This window comes from Mesocricetus auratus, unplaced genomic scaffold, assembly GCF_017639785.1.
Source record: "Mesocricetus auratus isolate SY011 unplaced genomic scaffold, BCM_Maur_2.0 Super-Scaffold_100006, whole genome shotgun sequence".
In the NCBI taxonomy this organism is placed as follows: domain Eukaryota; kingdom Metazoa; phylum Chordata; class Mammalia; order Rodentia; family Cricetidae; genus Mesocricetus; species Mesocricetus auratus.
Genome location: NW_024429190.1, coordinates 14,427,298 through 14,444,375, shown reverse-complemented (window position 1 = coordinate 14,444,375; position 17,078 = coordinate 14,427,298). Strand labels below are relative to the sequence as shown.

Genomic DNA, 17,078 nt, shown 5'->3' with positions numbered 1-17,078 from the left:
CATACACTCATACTAAGTATACACAACACACACATACACATATACACCAAACACACATGTACAAATAATAAGAAGAAAAAATGCTGGATGGCAGTGGTGCACACTTTAATCTCATTACTTGGGAGGCAGAAGTAGGCGGATCTCTGTGAGTTCCAGGCCAGTCTGGTCTACAGAGTGAGTTCTAAGACAGCCAGGGCCATAGCCAGGGTCTTGAAAAACCAAACCAAACAAAAAAATCCAACAAAAACACCCCCAAAGGATGGTAAATATGCCTCATGCAAATACTAACTGAAGGGAAGAAGGATTAATATAATTTAAAGTAGGTAGCAGAGCAAAGAAAATTAACAGTGACAGAGATACAACATAATACTAAAAGACCTAACTCCAGAGAAGACAGAAGCTGCAAATTCACATACACTGGGTAACAAAGCTGCAGAATATGTAAAGCAAAACCAAAATAGAAAGGAGAATTTCACAGTTATATTTGTAGATTTCAACCCCTTCTCAACAATGCACAGATCAACTTGGTAGAAAATTAGCAAATGAAGAACCCAATAGCACTGATAATCAGCAAGAAGTGATGGATTTCAGAGAACCCACCAAGACCAAAGAGCACAACTTCTTTCAAGTGCCCAACATACATGGGACACACAAATCCCAACAACTCAACACAGGAAACGGTGCCAAGAAGCCTGGCAATCCCAGCACTTAGGAGGCTGAGTGGGTCACAAGTTTGAGGCTTACATGGTGAGATTCTCTTTCAAAACAAAAGGCAAAGTAAATGAACAAATTACAGTGAGATACGAAAAAGGACAGTGAAGTGTGTTCACTAACCATAGCAGATTCAAATTAGAAAAGAGAATTGGAAAATGTACAAATGCTGCGAAACCAAACAACACATTTTTAAAATAACTCAGGGGGCAAAGAGGAAATCTAGAGCAATGGGGTGAAATATACCGACGTTCCAGCTAAAATAGAATAGAACATGTCAGGATTAGAGGCATACAAATAAAGCCTTGCACAAGAGAAAACACCAAGCACTAAATCCTCACAGTGGAAAAGCAGAGCTGTCTCCTATCAGCAACTCATGTTCTCATCTCAAGAAGATGGAAAAACAAGAGTACAGTAAACAGAAAGTAAGGGGAGGGGAGACAGAAGTGATTATAACAGAGAAAACCAGTGAAGCAGGAAGTAAATTTTTAATTTTTGACAGTGTGGTGGCTATTTTTGATTATCAACTTGACTACATCTTGGATTAACTAAAATGCAAGTGGATGAATACGCCTGTGAGGAATTTTTCTTAATTAAATCATTTGATGTGGGAAGATCCACTTCTAATCTGTATCATTTGAGGTGGGAAGATCCACCCTTAATCTGGGCCACACCTTCTGTTTGCAGAACATGGAAGGAGGAAACTCTCTTTGCCGGCTTACTCCTCTCTCTTGCTAGCAAGTCCATTCCTTCAGTGGCATTACAGCGTACTTCTTCAGGATTCCAGCATATACTGAAAACCAACTGAGACACCCAGCCTCATGAGCTGAACAACTACTGGATTCTTGGACTTTCTGTTGGTAGACAGTCACTGTTGGACTAGCTGGATCACAGCCTGTAAGACATTCCCTTTAATATACATATGTCACTATATAGACATATATATATATATATAATCTCTCTCTGTGTGTGTGTACATACTCATTCTATCAATTCTGTTCCTCTAGAGAACCCTGCCTAATACAGACAGAGTCTCAATATGTAATCCTGGCTGGTCTTGAACTGGCAGATATCTACCTACCACCACACACAGCAGTAGGAATTTTTAAAAGATGTTGGAAGAGTACTATAGATTTATAAATGTGAAAGCTTAGTGAAATGGATCAAGTCCTCAAAATAAACAAACTATCACAACACAACTCACTTAGCATGAAGAAATTTTTTTCAAAAAGTTCTATAACTGTTAAGAAAAAAATGTTTTTTGAGACAAGTCTTACTCTCTAAACTGCCCTTGAACTCATGTTAATCTTCCTGCCTCACCCTCACAAGTGCTGGACTCAATCTAGGTATGAACCCCCACATCTAGATATATGAAATGTTTTCTTTCTCTTGATTTATTTGTACTTTTTTTCCCTTCCAGTACTAGGGGCTGAACCTAGGACTTAGCAGATGGTAGTCAAACATTCTACTACTGAGCTACATCTCTAATGGAATGGAGTTTGTAATTGAAAAACTTCCAAAAGAGAAACATTCTGCTGAGGGTTTAACTGGTGGCCAAACATGTCCTTCTCATGCCCAAAGTCCTGGGTTCAGTTCCTAGTACCAAACAAAGCAAAACAAAATTAAGAAAGAAAAAACAAATCCTAAAATTGAATACAAGCTGGGTGGTGCATGCCTTTAATCCCAGCAGAGGTAGGTGGATCTCTGAGTTTGAGGCCAGCCTGCTGGTTCCAGGACAGCTAGGGAGCCAGGGCTACCCAGAGAAACCCTGTATCAAAAAAGAAAAAAATAGGAACATACACAAGTGAAATCTACTCAAAGAAGTAATGTGAATGTCCTCCAAGTGGCAGCCTTTGAGCTTTGGTTCTCAGTGGGACACATCCAACTAGACCTGGGTGGCTTCTGGGCAGGATCAGGAATACCACTCAACCCAGTTAACGTGAAACTCTTATGGACAGACTTCTGGCTGTTTTAGGTAGGGACAAAGAGACCATGTCTCCCCGTAGGTCTTAGTAGGTGTTGACCGAGGGTCACAGTGGCTGCCAGAGTGTAGTCAGCCACAGCACAGGGGCTTGATTTCTCTGCTGGTCATAGCTTGTCACTCCCAGAAGTCACACTGTGACCCTGGCCACTCCTACACAATGTACATCACCTCCTCCTTCTTCTGGTCCGCCTTTTGCTTGTTTTCCTGCATGAGGTTCTGCCGAGCCAAGATGGCCTCCTCGTGGCTCAGCTTTCCTTGCAGCCGCCGGCACAAGCCTGCAGCTAGCTGCTCCTCCAGGTCCTTTGCCTGCATCTTCTTCTGCCACTCAAAGAACTCAGAGAAGTCTCCAGCCCCGTCCACAAGCTTATCCACTCTAGGGGAAGGGAGACAGCTAGGTTCCTCATGTGACCAGGAGCACTAAGCAGGTCATAGGTCCTCTCCGGCATGGACAACCTCAGAGAACAGTCGCCTACCAGTCATCTCCTCAGCATTGCAAGAACAAAATAAAACAAACTAAAAAACCTATTTGATGATTACAGTTGGCATCTTGGGGTAGACAGTCTTGAGGACAAAGTTTTTGCCTTGTGGCATTTACCATCACCTCCAGGTACCACAGCAGAATTGAATTAGAAGATACTCAGCTGTTGTCCATTGTTGTAGCATGCTTGAGGGCTGGTGAAGAGAAATCCTATGTCCTGGTTTCAGAAGGGTGTTGAGTGAAAACATGGAACAAACAGTAGGGTTGGGCTGTGTGTTACTGAAAAACTTGGAGTTCCTTGTTCTGCATAAATGAGAATGGACCAAGGAAGAGCCACTTGCTAGTCAGGGATATATCCTGTGGTCTATATGAGCACAGTGACTGATTCCAAGATTCCAGAGAAAGGCTTGGTATTAGTGGTAAGGCATGGCCCAGGTAGGTGAAGGAATAAACACTGATGTGTTACATAACAGGGAAATTCAATACTGTTTTACTATCATGAGAGGCTCAGAGCAAGAAATGGTCCTGACCTACTGTTAGTATTCAGGCATCTGTACTGGCCTGCCTTTGAAGTGTTGACAAGATACCTCAGCTGCTGCCACTAAGAGCACCACTTGTGCCTAGTCACCATGGTCCCTTTAAAAGAGCCCTGCCCACCTCCCATCCCTCTCTTCCTCTCCCTCTTTCTCTCTGTTCCTTTCTCCTCTCTCTTTCTCTCCCCCCCCCTCCCTGCCTCTCTTTCCTCTCTCCAGCTGCTCCTGTACCCAGAGGTCTGTCCCTCATCCCCTTTCCTCTTTTGACTACCCTTCTCCCTTAATAAAAACAAAACAAAACTTGAATTCTGTCCCATGGCATCTTTCTCTCTCGAGCAGCTTTTTAAAATTACAATACCTACCCGGGTTATATCTCACCCTGGAGGGAGAGGCAATGTGAGCTGAGCCACTCCTACTTTTGGAACTGACCTAATAGAAGCCCAAAAGTCCTCAGAGACTTTAATGACAGAACTGGAGAACAGCAACAGGACAACATCTTCTGGGTCACATCTCATTTCCCTGTGAGGGATGCATGTTCAAAGATGGGGTGTGGACTTGGGCTCTGGCTGCCTGTTTGACTGCTAGCTGACTGCCCCTAGGTAGCTTTGGATCGGGCAGGTCACCAGAAAGTCCAAGACAAAACCGATATCCCAGTGCTGGGATCTGGGAGACAGAGCAATGACAGTTAAGCTGATTCCTCTTGGCCAGCGTTGTAGTCAACTACACCTACCTCTGAGGTCTTGACAAAATGCAAATGGCAAGATTGATGTGAGCTTTTGGACAGTTTAGCAGGTAGTCTTAGAGGGTGCGCACCTTAGAAGAGTAGGGAGGCACCTACTGGCTCTCCTATGGCTCCATGCATCTCTCCATCAGTAGCATTCATAGTATCTTTTACAATGAAGTAGTAGATGTATATAAGTGTGCCCCTGAGTTTCTGTGAGCTGTTCTATAAAGCGAATCAAACCCCAGGAGGAGACTTGAAACACAATTTATATCCCAGAGGCACAGGGAAAGCAGCTAGGAACTGCAATTAGCACCTCCAGGGAGAAGTCTTGGGGATGCAGCCCCAAACCCAAGAGGGCTGGTGTTATCTCCAGAGGGTGCTGAGCTGCTGTCCACTCTAAGTTTTGCTGACTTGTGGAGTGGAATGTGTTGCTGAGAAGGTAGGAAAAACTAAAGTGGGTTTTGCTTGTTTATTTTGAGCCAACATCTTTCTGGCCTAAACTCTCCCTTCTCCGACATCATCCTTCCAAGAGTTAAGATTATTAGTATGTGGACCGCTATACCCTGCTCTGGCCATGCTTGCATTTTCCTCAATGAACTCAGAGCCTCCTCCTCCTTTCTGCTGAACTGCCTGATGACAGGCGGCTCTTACTCTAGGTTTTGTTCTTGAGGGAAAATACCCCTGGGGGGGAAGGGTCAGAATTAGATGTCATCTGCCTCTTACCTCTGCAGCTCCTTCTCCACCTGCCGCTGGTATAAGGCCCCTTCCCGAAGGATGGTGGCTGTGTTCAGCTTGACTGGGAAGCTGTTGGGCTGTGGCAGAGGGGAGGAATGGATGGTAGGTGTCTCAAAAGCAAGAGTCCTGCTATCAGCTATCAAGCCTTCCAGTTCGTCTCCCACTTCAAGAGTGAAGCTCTCTGTGGGGCCCTTGGCTCCTCCTGCCCCGACTCTCAGACCTTACTTAGGTCAGGCAGGTCCCCCCCCCCAAGAAGAGGCCTGATAAGCCAGGAGGCGCTCACCTTGTAGAAAGTCAGATTTGGAGTTCTGCGTATTCGGGGTGGAGACTGAAGCTGCTGCTGTTTCTTGAAGTCCTGTAAATAAGGCAGAGGTAGTCTGGCATCTGTGCCTGCTCGGCATCCCTGGAAAGTCACCCACTCCCCTGTCCTCACTCTGGCTACCGATCCACACGTGCCTACCCTGGCATTCTGTCTTCCACTGTACTCTAAGCCTTGCTGGGGTGCTCAGCCTCCTGGGCAGCAGCAAGGAAGGGAAAGGCTCTGCTAGGCCTAGGGACAGTAGTGGCCAAATAGGGTTGCTAGCTTCCTCAGGGTTCAGTATCCTTTCCCTCCGCTATCCTCCAGGGCTAACTTATCATTGCCCTATTCCCTTTTCTTGGGCTCAATACCTGCCCCATGCTTCTTGCTGTAGAGTAAAAGTTGGGGAGACCTTAAGTGCCAGTATGGAGGAATAGTCCATAAAGGCACCCATCACAACCCCAAGCATGCTGCTGACTGGAATACATAGCCCTGTGACTATGCAGCTCTTAGATCCTGTGTAGATCAGCCAGGATGGCCCCACTCTCTGGAAGACAGAACTTCTTTGTATTGGTCCCTAGTCACTATAGTTTTTAAATTGATTGATTGATTCATTTTTTTGAGACAGTGTTTCTCTATGTAACAGCTCTGGCTGTCCTAGAATTCACAGAGATCCACCTGCCTCTGCCTTCTGAGTGCTGGAATTAAAGGCTTGCATCACCACACCCAGTCTTTCTACATAGGTGTGGGGAGATGGATCAGTGGGTAAAGGCACTTGCTGCTGAGCCTGCTGTCCTGAGTTCAATGCCTGGGACCCATATGGTGGAAAAGAGCCAATTTCTGCGTGCTGTCCTTTGACCTCCACAAGTGTGCTGTGGCACATGTGGCTGCAAGGCAAGGATGACCTGCACTACTGGTCCTTCTGTCTCTACCTCCTGAGTTCTGCGATTACAGGCATGTGGCACCGAGCCTGGTTTATGTGATGCTGGGGATGAAACCCACGGCTTCATGAATACCAGGCAACATCTACCAACTGAGCTACATCCTCAGCCCCAGAAGGAAGAATTTTATGGCATAAGAAAATGCTACCATGAAGACTGGGCTTGCCTCAGGGGCTGGGCATTACCTGTGCTGGTGGATCCCTGTGCGATCGGGGCATAGCACACCGTAGCTCCTCCATGTTCGCTCTCAGCAGCAGCTCCTGCCGTGATATCATGCTGTTGTTCCCCCACCAGCTACAACCCAGGGTCCTCAGGCAATTGTGTGTGTGTGGGGGGGTGTAGAATGCATGCGGTATGCCTAACATCCCCAACCTTCTCCCCTTCCTCTGCTCTTAACAGCCCAATGGAGTCTCTAGGGAGACAGGGGTCCCACATGGCCACCTCAGCCTTCCGGCGGTTGTATCTTTTGATCATTTGCAGAAGCTGCTGCTCCCTGGGCTCCTGGTAGGTGCTCTGAGGGACCTGGTGGAATGGCAGAGGGACAAGTCTGTGGTTAATGACCCATAGTGTACAAGGTCAGACCGGAGCAGGCATGAGGTTTAGAGCCAAGTATGGGACGTGGGTAGACAGGGAGCTGTAAGGCTAGGACACTGAGGCCATGCCATTGTTCTGGACGAGAAGCCAGGGAGTGCAAGGGGAGGCAGCCAGCTCTTAGGACAGGAGGGGTTGGCAGAGTAAGCTGCCTGTGAAGGGACGTTAAGATAAGACTTTGGTCTGTCCTCTGAGTTCAGTCATAGGAGATCCTAGAGGAGCTGTGTCCATCAGGGGTCAGGTGAGGGTCCAGCCTGGTCACCCTTGAGCTGAGATTCCTGAACCTGTCTCTCTAATCCCCTGCATGTTTCAAAGACTTGGCCAACCCAACTCATCTAAACCTAAAGCTCTCATATCCCTCCACCTGCCCTGCCCCAAGCCTTGATGACCTTAGTGAGGACCCTGTGCTCTTTTTCACGAAGGCCTTCCTCTGTAGCTGTGTCTCTCACACCCAGAGCCATCTCCAGTCTTGTCTGCCTACTTCAAAAAGTTCAACCAAGTGCCTGTTTTCTTGGCTTCTTTCTTCCTGACAGCTGTGTTGGTTCCAGCCCACCTGAGTGTGTGTCACCTCACACTTTCTGTTTGTCCTGCTTGGCTGAGGGACAGTTCTGCTTGTCCCCTCACTATGACATAGTAGACCTTTTGTGAGCTTACTTCTGTCCAAATCCTCCATGCTTTGAGTGCATACTGGGAAGATTATATCCATCCCCCACTCCCCCACCCCCCAGCCGTTGTATTGCAACTTCTCATCTGCTGTCTAACTTGGGGATGGAAGAACACTACCTGGGGCTATCGTGTGTTTTTGGCTCACTGTTTATGCCTCAGGCACCCATAGCTCGTCAGTCCAGGAGGTGGAAGGGAGTCCTGGCCATGGGTCAGAGCATGGAGGGTGCACAGGTCCTGTGTATACAGAAGTGAGCTCAGAGAAGGCTCACTATGTCCTAGTGAGGGGACAAGCAGAACAAACAGAAAGAGAGGTGACCAGTCAGATTAATTCTTGAGGAGTTGGCACACCAGAAACAAAAGAGATTCTGCAGATGGGGAAACTGTGGAGTTGCTTAGCAACAAAGCCCCAGTAACCTATCTACCCATAATTCCATCTGATTACTCATCATCTATCCACTACCCATATAGTCATTTATTCATCTATCCCCCCATCTACTCATCCATCTATCCATTCTACGGCATGAATAAAATGGATGGATGACAAGCCAGGCAATGAGCATATCCATAAATTGTAAACAATAATCAACACTATGGAGAAAAGATAGGTCAAGGAGAAGAAAACTGGTGGAGGACCCAGGGGAGCTGAGGCCTCATGAAAAGCTTCCAGAAAGACAGATTTTTCAGTGATATTTGAAAAATGTATGGAGCCGGGCGTTGGTGGCACACATCTTTAATCCCAGGACTCGGGAGGCAGAGGCAGGTGGATTTCTGTGAGTTCTAGGCCAGCTTGGTCTACAAAGTGAGTTCCAGGATAGCCTCCAAAACAATACAGAGAAACCCTGTCTCGAAAAACAAAAAGAAGAAAAAAAGGAAAATGGATGAAGGGAGGTGAGATGTGGGCCTCCAGTGTCATGCCCTCTCCTCTACAATCCTTCATTCTATGAGGACCAGACTGACCTAGCAGGCTGAATCCACTGTCAGTGCTTGTGGAATCACAGTCTAGTCAGGACTTAGCACTCAGAAAGCCAGTGACCAGGTCAAGCAGGCATAAGACCTAGGCTGGACCAATGAGACCTTTCTGAATAGCTCCTGTCCCTATATATTCTTTCCTGTCCTAGACAATGTACAGTGTAGACACAAGACATGGATTCACATTAACTTAGTCTAAAGATTAAACTCACTTATAGAGGAGACTAGTGTAGAGGCAGTCACAGAGAAACAGCTAGAACCCTGACTAAGCTGTATCTGAAGCCTGTTTATACTTTAATAGCAGTGGTCAGTTGTCTGAGCCAACTGAGCTGCACTTTTCTGTTAGTTGCAGTTCAGAGCATTCTGACTGATAAAATAAGAAACACGCAGGAGACAGAGAGGCTGTCAGCAGAGGAGACAGATATGAGCTTCCCTAAGTAGGAGCTAGGCATTTCTGGGGCTTGGGCAGACACTCTTGACCAAGCCTGAAAAACATCTACACCATGGCTTTCAAGTGTGCCATCTAATGGAGATGGTGCATGCCATGGCTAATGGTGAACTCCAAGAATAACCTAGACATGTCTAAATCCATGGCCAGATAGTATCACTTAGCACCTCCTAATTGGGCTCAGTATGTGGTAGGCTCTGGGTTGGCCAACTTTGTTCTCTATAGGGGTGTGTGGAGGTGTGGGGGTGCATTGTAGGTTACTGAGTGCTCCTGGGTGGTCCAGTACATTCTTGGCCCTGGGGGAGCCCAGCTGACCAATGACCCCCACAGTCTGTTTCCCAGCCTGAACATCCTGGTGGTGCAGGCATGTACCCACCACAAATGCCCAACTCACACGTTTTGTCTTGGCCACAGTGGGTACAGGCTCAGGCATTGTAATGGCACGGGGCCTTGGAACAGTCAGATTGAATTCCTTGGGCTCTGTGAGCTTGGCCTTGATCTTTGAGGGAGGCATTTGATCCGTCGGCACTCCCTCCAGTTGGTTGATAAGCTCCTGGACCTCTGGTTGCCATCTTGAAGGCAAAAGCAGAGAAGGCCCTAGAGTCACATCCTAAACAGGTCACCAAGAAGCTGGCCCCAGAGATCTGAAGGACCCTAAGTGCTTGATTGTCCTTCAGGGTGAGATGATGATGAACGGGTGACTTTTCTCTATTAACTTGTAGGTGCGGTTTAGCCACACCTTTTGGTACATTGAGTTTCCCTTTGCACAGATAAGAAAACTGAGACCCACTTGATAGGGGAGCTGGGAGATTGCTACATGCCCACTGCATGGATGTGGAGCTGTTTAAAGATGAGCAGCAACTGGGGTATGAAGCTAATATGGGCAGTGCATACGGTCTGATGGAGGTAGCTTGGAATAGGGAAAAGAAGCTGGTAAAGGAGAGGAATGCTCTGGAACAGCACTCTTGATAACAGGTGGAGGGAACTGTGGGTTGTTGGGTGGGGTGAGGGCCGCATCCCTCTAAGGGACATCCAACTGTCCTTGCACTCAGTCTCAAGGTCCTGTGGAGCATTCAGAAGGGTCTTGGTATGTGGCCCAGAGGTCTAGGAATCTCCCTTTCTCCATACCACGAGTGAGCCTGGGCCATCATCACCAGCCTGTTCAACGTTTCCTCCTGTGGGACTCATCAAGGGTAGATGCATGACTTGAAATAGTTTCTGCCTCATCCCTAGAACCAGGGCTACTCAGAGGGAGTGAGGCTGCAAAGAGCTCTCATAAGGCCGTGCCTGGACTGGCCTTCCAGCTTCAGGTAGGCGTGTGGAAGCAGCTGTAGGCTTGTGCCGAGGCTGGTCCCAGAGAGGGCTGTGTTAAGTGTGGAAATAGCACACAGCTGTCCCCTCATTTTTGGACTTTGTCCTAATTGCCAACAGTGGGGATCAGTTGGGACAGGAAAGCTCTCCTTGGCAAAGAAGTAGCTCTGAGAAACCACTCTCTGTGGTCAAAGTCCCCTACACACAGCTAGCTCACAAGCTGTCTACTTGGATCCAGCCTATCTGCCTGTCTCTCGGAAGACACGGTGCTCCCCCGACCCTCTTAGAGGAATGGAATCCAGGAGACCCATACACATCTTGCTATCCCTGCCAGGGGCTGTGGTAGGTAGATTCATTATATCTTTAAACTCTCACCCTAACCTGGAGCATTACCTGGCCTCTCACAGAGTTTCTATAAGCAGGAAGGGAATGAGGAGGCCACCCACCCTCTGAGGCACCTAGAGTGGGCACAAGACAATTTTCGGAGACCCAATGCCCTGCCACAGCTGACCCACCTCATCAGAGGGTCAATCCAATTTTCCTTCACGTGGGCTGTTTCATAGATGAGGCTCCACTCGTCCTTGATCCATGAGCACAGGTTCAAGGGGTTAAAGAAGAACCTGAGGAACTGAGGTAGAAAGTCCCTAAGCAGCTCAGCTGTGGCTCAAACACCACCCACTGCTGCCCCAGCACCCCTGGGCATTCATCCAGCTTCTAGGCCTGGAGGCCCGGTGCTCCACTCCTGGGTAAGATGCTGCAGGGACACATGGAGGGTTGCCCCTGCCACCCACCCTGCCCCATTCCAGAGGGATCTGTCATTCTGGGAATGTGATAATGCCATCTTATGTGACCTGTAATGGAAGGGGGAAGGCTGGAAAAGCCCTCAGACCTTGGAAGGTGGCCTGTCACTCAATCATTCATAGTGGGTGTCTGATCTCAGCCCTGGGACTAAGGCAGTCTCCAAAACCAACCAGGAGGGACAGCCAATGGCCCTGGGTCTACATTTATGCCATTATCCTGTTTGCAGGATCCGGGGACCACATGTCGGAGAGCTCTGTAGTGACACAAGTCACACAGCTGCTACTTGGAAGCAGGAAATGTATTTGGGAGGTGACCCTGGAAGCACATGGCCAGCTGAGAGGACAATGGTGAGCAAGGCCTCTGGTCACTGTCGCCTCCCAGTGTGACTATTGTCCTCATCAGCTTCATCCTCACCAGCCTCTAGCTTCCTTGTGGCCTGCAATCCTTTCCCAAACAGAGGCTACCAAGGCCTCCTTCTAGAGCAGTATTTCTCATGACCCCTTTGGGAGTGGGGCATACGGCCTTTTCATAGGGGTCTCCTAAGCCTTCCTGCATATCAGATATGTACATTACAATTCATTACAGCAGCAAAATGACAGTTATGAAGTAGCAACGAAAATAAAGGGTCATAGCATTAGGAAGGTTGAGAACCAAGGTTCCAGAGCTTTCCACAGTTCCCCACTTGGCAGCCTTCCCACGTTCCTAACTTACCTCTGTGGCCTGTCACCTTCTCAGCCCTTGCCCATTGGCCTTATCCTATCACCCACTTCCCAGTCTGTCATCTGTCAGTCTTGGCTCCTGATGGGGAAGCTGGCCTCTGGGGTCCTCACCTCCTTTGTGCGGGCTCCATCCCGTTTGGGGACATCGTATCACTTTTTTATTTCCGCACTCCTCCCCACACTCCCACAACAGCATCTCAGCAGGGTCAAGGCCACCGTTCTCGCTGGGATGTGGTGGGACAGTGATATTAGAGACCCTGCTAGAGTGCGGAGTGGGGCTCCCTGTGGTGTGGGAGGAGGTCTAGAGAGATGCCTCACTAGTTAAGAGCATGTGCTGCTCTTACAAAAGACCCGAGTTCAGTTCCCAGCACCCACGTCAGGTGGCTCACAACTGCCTGCAACCCCAGGGGATCCAATGTTCTCCTCTGGACTCTGAGGCACTGACATGTGTACATATCTGACCTGTACATACAATTAAAAATATAAAAGTGGATCATTGGCTGGCATTGCGGCATATATCTTCAAAGCCAGGAATTGGAAGGCAGAGACAGGTGGATTTCTGTGAACTTGAGGTCAGTCAGCCTGGTCTATATATTGAGTTCCAGACCAGCCAGCCTACATAGTGAGATTCTATATAAAAAAAGAAGAAGTAAGCCGGGTGTTGGTGGCGCACGCCTTTAATCCCAGCACTCGGGAGGCAGAGGCAGGCGGATCTCTGTGAGTTCGAGGCCAGGCTGGACCGACAGCCTCAAAAACAATACAGAGAAACCCTATCTCATAAAAACCAAAATAAATAAATAAATAAATAAAAATAAAAGAGAAGAAGTAGCCTTTGACCATCTGGAAGGTTCGTAGAGCATAAGTGAGGGGGTCCCTGGGTGCCAGGGCTTCTAGATCTTCTACCTGCAGTCTCGGAGCAATAGGCAGTATCCCCTATAGAGGCCATGGACTAAAACTGCCTTCCAGGCAACCTGGGCCTGTGATGCTTTATAGCCATGTCACTCATGACCACAGTAGCAGCAGCAGCTAAGACAGGCCACTCTGTTGCCAACAGCTGGATCTCCATCTTTACATGGCAGGAACTAGAGTCACGCAACGGGGCATGGAATATGCAGTGAACAAGGAAAGGCCTTATGCAGGTCACCATTTGATCTCTGCAGCTTGGGTCTGGACTTTTCTTTTTCTTTGGACATCACAAAGGCTAAGGAAATGTTTAATCTGAGCTTTAGCCTCAGCCTTTTCTTTCTCCCTCTCCCCCTCTCTCTTTAACCCTGAGGCAGAGACTCAGGCTAGTTCCCATCTCAGCCTTCCAAGCTGTTGAGACTACAAGCCACAAGCCCTGCCTCACGTGGGTTTTGAGGGCTGTTGTCAGGAGTCTACAGAGCTCCCTAGGCTGGTCAGTGATCAGGTCTGGGAATCCTGAGAATAGTATGTGATCTGCACCCCAAGCATCTGTTGAGTCAGCACTGCGGGACCCAGTGTAGAAAGCAAGGTGGATGTTTTCTCAATATTCATTATGAATTCCAGCACAAGGCAGTAAAGCCTGAGCCAAGTACAGGTCATTCTGAGTCTCAAATTGGCCAGGGCAGTCCCAAAGCATCACTCAGAAGATGCAATCGATTTTTACTTCTTTGTCATAAAAATGAAGCCTTTGCTTAAGATAATTCTAATTGTTTATCCATCATGGGGTATGTACAGGTAGGAAGGCCATACAGTCAGATTTCCCTGAGACAGAGAATATCGTCCTGTACAGGGAGTGTCAGATGGTATTAAGCTGAGAAAAGATGACCCTGCCAGTTTCTCCAGCTAGAGGCTGAAAGGTAGGGCTGGTCAGATGCACATCTGTACCCAGTTCTTGACCCTCCTGGTTGGTAGCCTCAGCTATGGTCCTGTGGTGGGGGCAGAGGGGCTCACCTTGCAAGTCTTACCCACAGGCTGGGACTTGATGATGCTGCAGAAGAGCTGGAAGCCGAGCTCATCCAGCTGGAACATGGCCAGGTAGCAGATCACTGAGGAGAGAGCATGGTATGAGGAGTGCCCAGCTGCCCTGCAGAGGGGCTCTGTGTGTGACCTTGGGAGAATTCTGCAGCTGCCCTGAGTCTTGCAGACACTTTATTCTGTCAGGACACATAAGGACAGGTCCATATGGCAACTACCCCTCCATGCTCAGTGACTTGGGGCTTTTAGCTCCCAGACACATTACACTGCATTTAGCCAATTCTCAGACATTCCAGGGTTTTTCTGGGCAAAAGTTGTATCATCTTCAGTTTTGTTGATCTTGTGAGCTGAGCCACTCCGAGCCTTTGGGTATGGAGGCCCCTCGGATGAAGCTGCTGGTTCTGCCTCTGAGCCAGACAGTGAGGGTCAGCCCAGTTTTGCACCTGGCACCAGCCACCTGCCTTAGCCTACTGGTATGCTGGGCTAGACCTCTCTCTACCTTAAGGTAGCACCAGCCACTGTCCACAACAGTCACCATGTTCTCTGAATGCATACAGTGGTCAGAGGTGGCTCTCATATTTAATCTCTCTCTGGATGATCCAGATTAGCATATGCCTATTCTCTCCAGAGGTGTCAGGGTTAGGGCTACAAACAGACTACAAGAGGTATGTCATTTGGCCCAACCTGCCCTCAGGGGCATTCTCTTTCAGATAAGTGTCTGGGGGTCCAGAGGCTCCAGGTATGTCTTTTGCCCCAACCTGCCCTCAGGGACATTCTCTCCCAGATAAGTGGCTGGGAGTCCCGAGGCTGCATGTCTGCTCTCAAGATCCAGGTTTTGGTTTCCCCATGAGAAAATACAGACATGATAAAATATGTCTAGCCTGGGCTACATACTTATGGGCACCTGAGAATCAAGTGAGAGAAAGAGCTAAGGCAGAAGCATGAGGAGCTACCTTCTGTGTCCTAAAGCTTGCCTGCTGGTTGGCCTCTTTCAAGTGAACCTGTCAAGGGTTTGTGGCTAGCTTCCTCTCTAGTGCTTGTCTGGAGTGGGCAGCAGGCCTGGGCCTCACGGATATGTGGATAGTGGAAATACCCACCCTGATAAAGGCTGTAGTCAGCCCAAAGGCAGAGCCGACCATCCCGTACATAGAAGGCATCCACCACGATGGTCAGTAACTTCCGGTATTCAAGGCAGCCAGACAGAACCTCCAAAACAAAGGCAAGCTTCTGGGGGCTCAGATCCTGGAAAAGAATGCCAGGAGAGAGCTCTTAAGGACTAGGAAACTAAGGATAAAGGTAAGGGATAGACACTCCCACATGGCTGAATAGAGGCCAGTTAGCTCAGTTCTCCTAGAGCAGTGGGCAAAGACCACAGTGATTGGAAAGGCGGGACCCCCAGGGTGAATGAGGACAAAGTGGGTGCAAAGACAAAAACACAGAAGGACAAGCATTGTGCAAATATTCTCCTCTATGAAGATGGGCGGATCCATAGAGATAGAAAGAAGACTGTCTAGCTAGTGAAAGGGAAGGGTATGGGGAGCCAGGCATCTGGGGATAGAGTTTCAGGTCAGGAAGATTATGGAGATGGATGGAAGTGAAGGCTGCACAGTCCTGTGAGTGTGCTTTGTGTCACTTGAAAATAGTTAAAATGGTCAAAATTTTTGTCATGTGCATCTTACCACAATAACTTAAAAATGAATTCATACAAAGGCTTTTAAATGAAGAAATAAAACATTATCCGAAAGAACGCGAATGCTGCACGATCAAGAGAGATCTATGAGAGCTTGTCCAGAATAAAAAGCAGGATGGGAGTTCCTAAGTAGCAGTAAGAATTCTGTTCCTTTAGCCAGGCATGGAGGTACATGCCTTTAATCCAGGCACTTGGGGTAGAGGCAGGCTGAGTTCAAGGTCATCTGGTTTACCTAAGTTCCAGATCAGCCAGGGATATTTAGATTGACCCTGTCCTGGTGGGGGGGGGAGAGATGAGAGAAAGAGAGATTGAGAGATACATTGATAGAGATAGATAGATGGCCGTGCATTGATGGCTCATGCCTTTAATCCCAACACTCGGGAGGCAGAAGCAGGTGTATCTCTGTGAGTTCCAGGCCAGCTTGGTCTATAGAGCGAGTTCCAGGACAACCTCCAAAGCAATACAGAGAAACCAAAGAGAGAGAGAGAAAGAGAGAGAGAGAGAGAGAGAGAGAGAGAGAGATGATGATGGATGGATGGATGGATAGATAGATAGATAGACAGACACATAGACACACAGACAGACACACAGAGAGATAGATATTGATTCTGAATTTCTGAACTGTCTCCTCTGGGGAGGGAGCTGGTCAGGCAGGGTGAGGGGCAGGGTTAACCTTTCTCACTTACCCTTTCAAACAATTTGGTTTTGTGACCAGTGTCAAGACTTTCTATTACTGTGATTAAAAAAAACCAAAACTGACAAAAGCGGTTTACAGGGGTCGGTCTGGAGAGATGGCTCAGCAGTTAAGAGCACTGACTGCTCTTCCAGGGAACCTAGGTTCAAATCCCAGCACCCACATGCAACTCACAACTGTCTGTGACTCCAAGATCTGATGCTTTCACACAGACGTACCTGTAGGCAAAACACCAATGCACATAAAATAAAAGTAAACAAACTAAAAAATAGTTTAGGTGGAAAAGATTAATTTGACTCATGGTTTCAGAGGCTGTGGTCTACAGGTAGCTGGCTCCATTGCTTTCTGGCCCATAGTAGAGAGATGGCAGATCAAAAGGAAGTTGTTCATCATCTCATGGTGGCAGGAAGCAGAGGAGGCTGGGGTGGGCAAGGATATATCCTTCCAAGGTACCCTTTTAGTGACCTGCTTCCTCAAGTTCTCCCCTAGGTCCCACCAGCTCTGAATAATGCTATCATGTTATGCTTTCATTAATGAAGCTGTCCATTGACAAAGTCAGACCCTCAGGACCCAATCACTTCCCAGTTGCCCCTCTGAACCCTGCACTGGGAGCAAGACCTTCAACACAGGAGCCTGTAGGGGACAATTCAGACCCAAATGATAATATGACCCGTGTGTGACATATATTAATTATTTAAAAAAGTAATTAATGTTTTCAAATTAAGGTTTGGAAAGTAATTAAGTTTTGATGGAGAAGGAAGATGATATCTGCTGATGCCAGCACAGTGCTGAGAGACTTGGTGAGACACTTGCTGCTGAGCCTTTCCAGAAAGCAATTTGGAAAGTA

General features: G+C 47.9%; 1 protein-coding gene across 3 annotated transcripts in view; it reads right to left on the bottom strand.

Annotated features, from left to right (window-relative positions):
- Positions 1–17,078, bottom strand: part of Cfap99 (cilia and flagella associated protein 99) — a 41,709-nt gene that overhangs the window by 10,922 nt on the left and 13,709 nt on the right. For all 3 annotated transcript variants that reach the window (XM_040746916.1, XM_040746915.1, XM_005068730.4), the window contains exons 3-11: positions 14,945–15,089; positions 13,824–13,918; positions 10,905–11,017; positions 9,473–9,650; positions 6,846–6,926; positions 6,590–6,664; positions 5,449–5,520; positions 5,154–5,242; positions 2,864–3,068 (exon numbers count right to left, since the gene is read on the bottom strand). In XM_040746916.1, the coding sequence (XP_040602850.1) occupies positions 2,864–3,068; positions 5,154–5,242; positions 5,449–5,520; positions 6,590–6,664; positions 6,846–6,926; positions 9,473–9,650; positions 10,905–11,017; positions 13,824–13,918; positions 14,945–15,089 (1,053 nt within the window). The remainder of the gene's footprint in view (positions 1–2,863; positions 3,069–5,153; positions 5,243–5,448; positions 5,521–6,589; positions 6,665–6,845; positions 6,927–9,472; positions 9,651–10,904; positions 11,018–13,823; positions 13,919–14,944; positions 15,090–17,078) is intronic.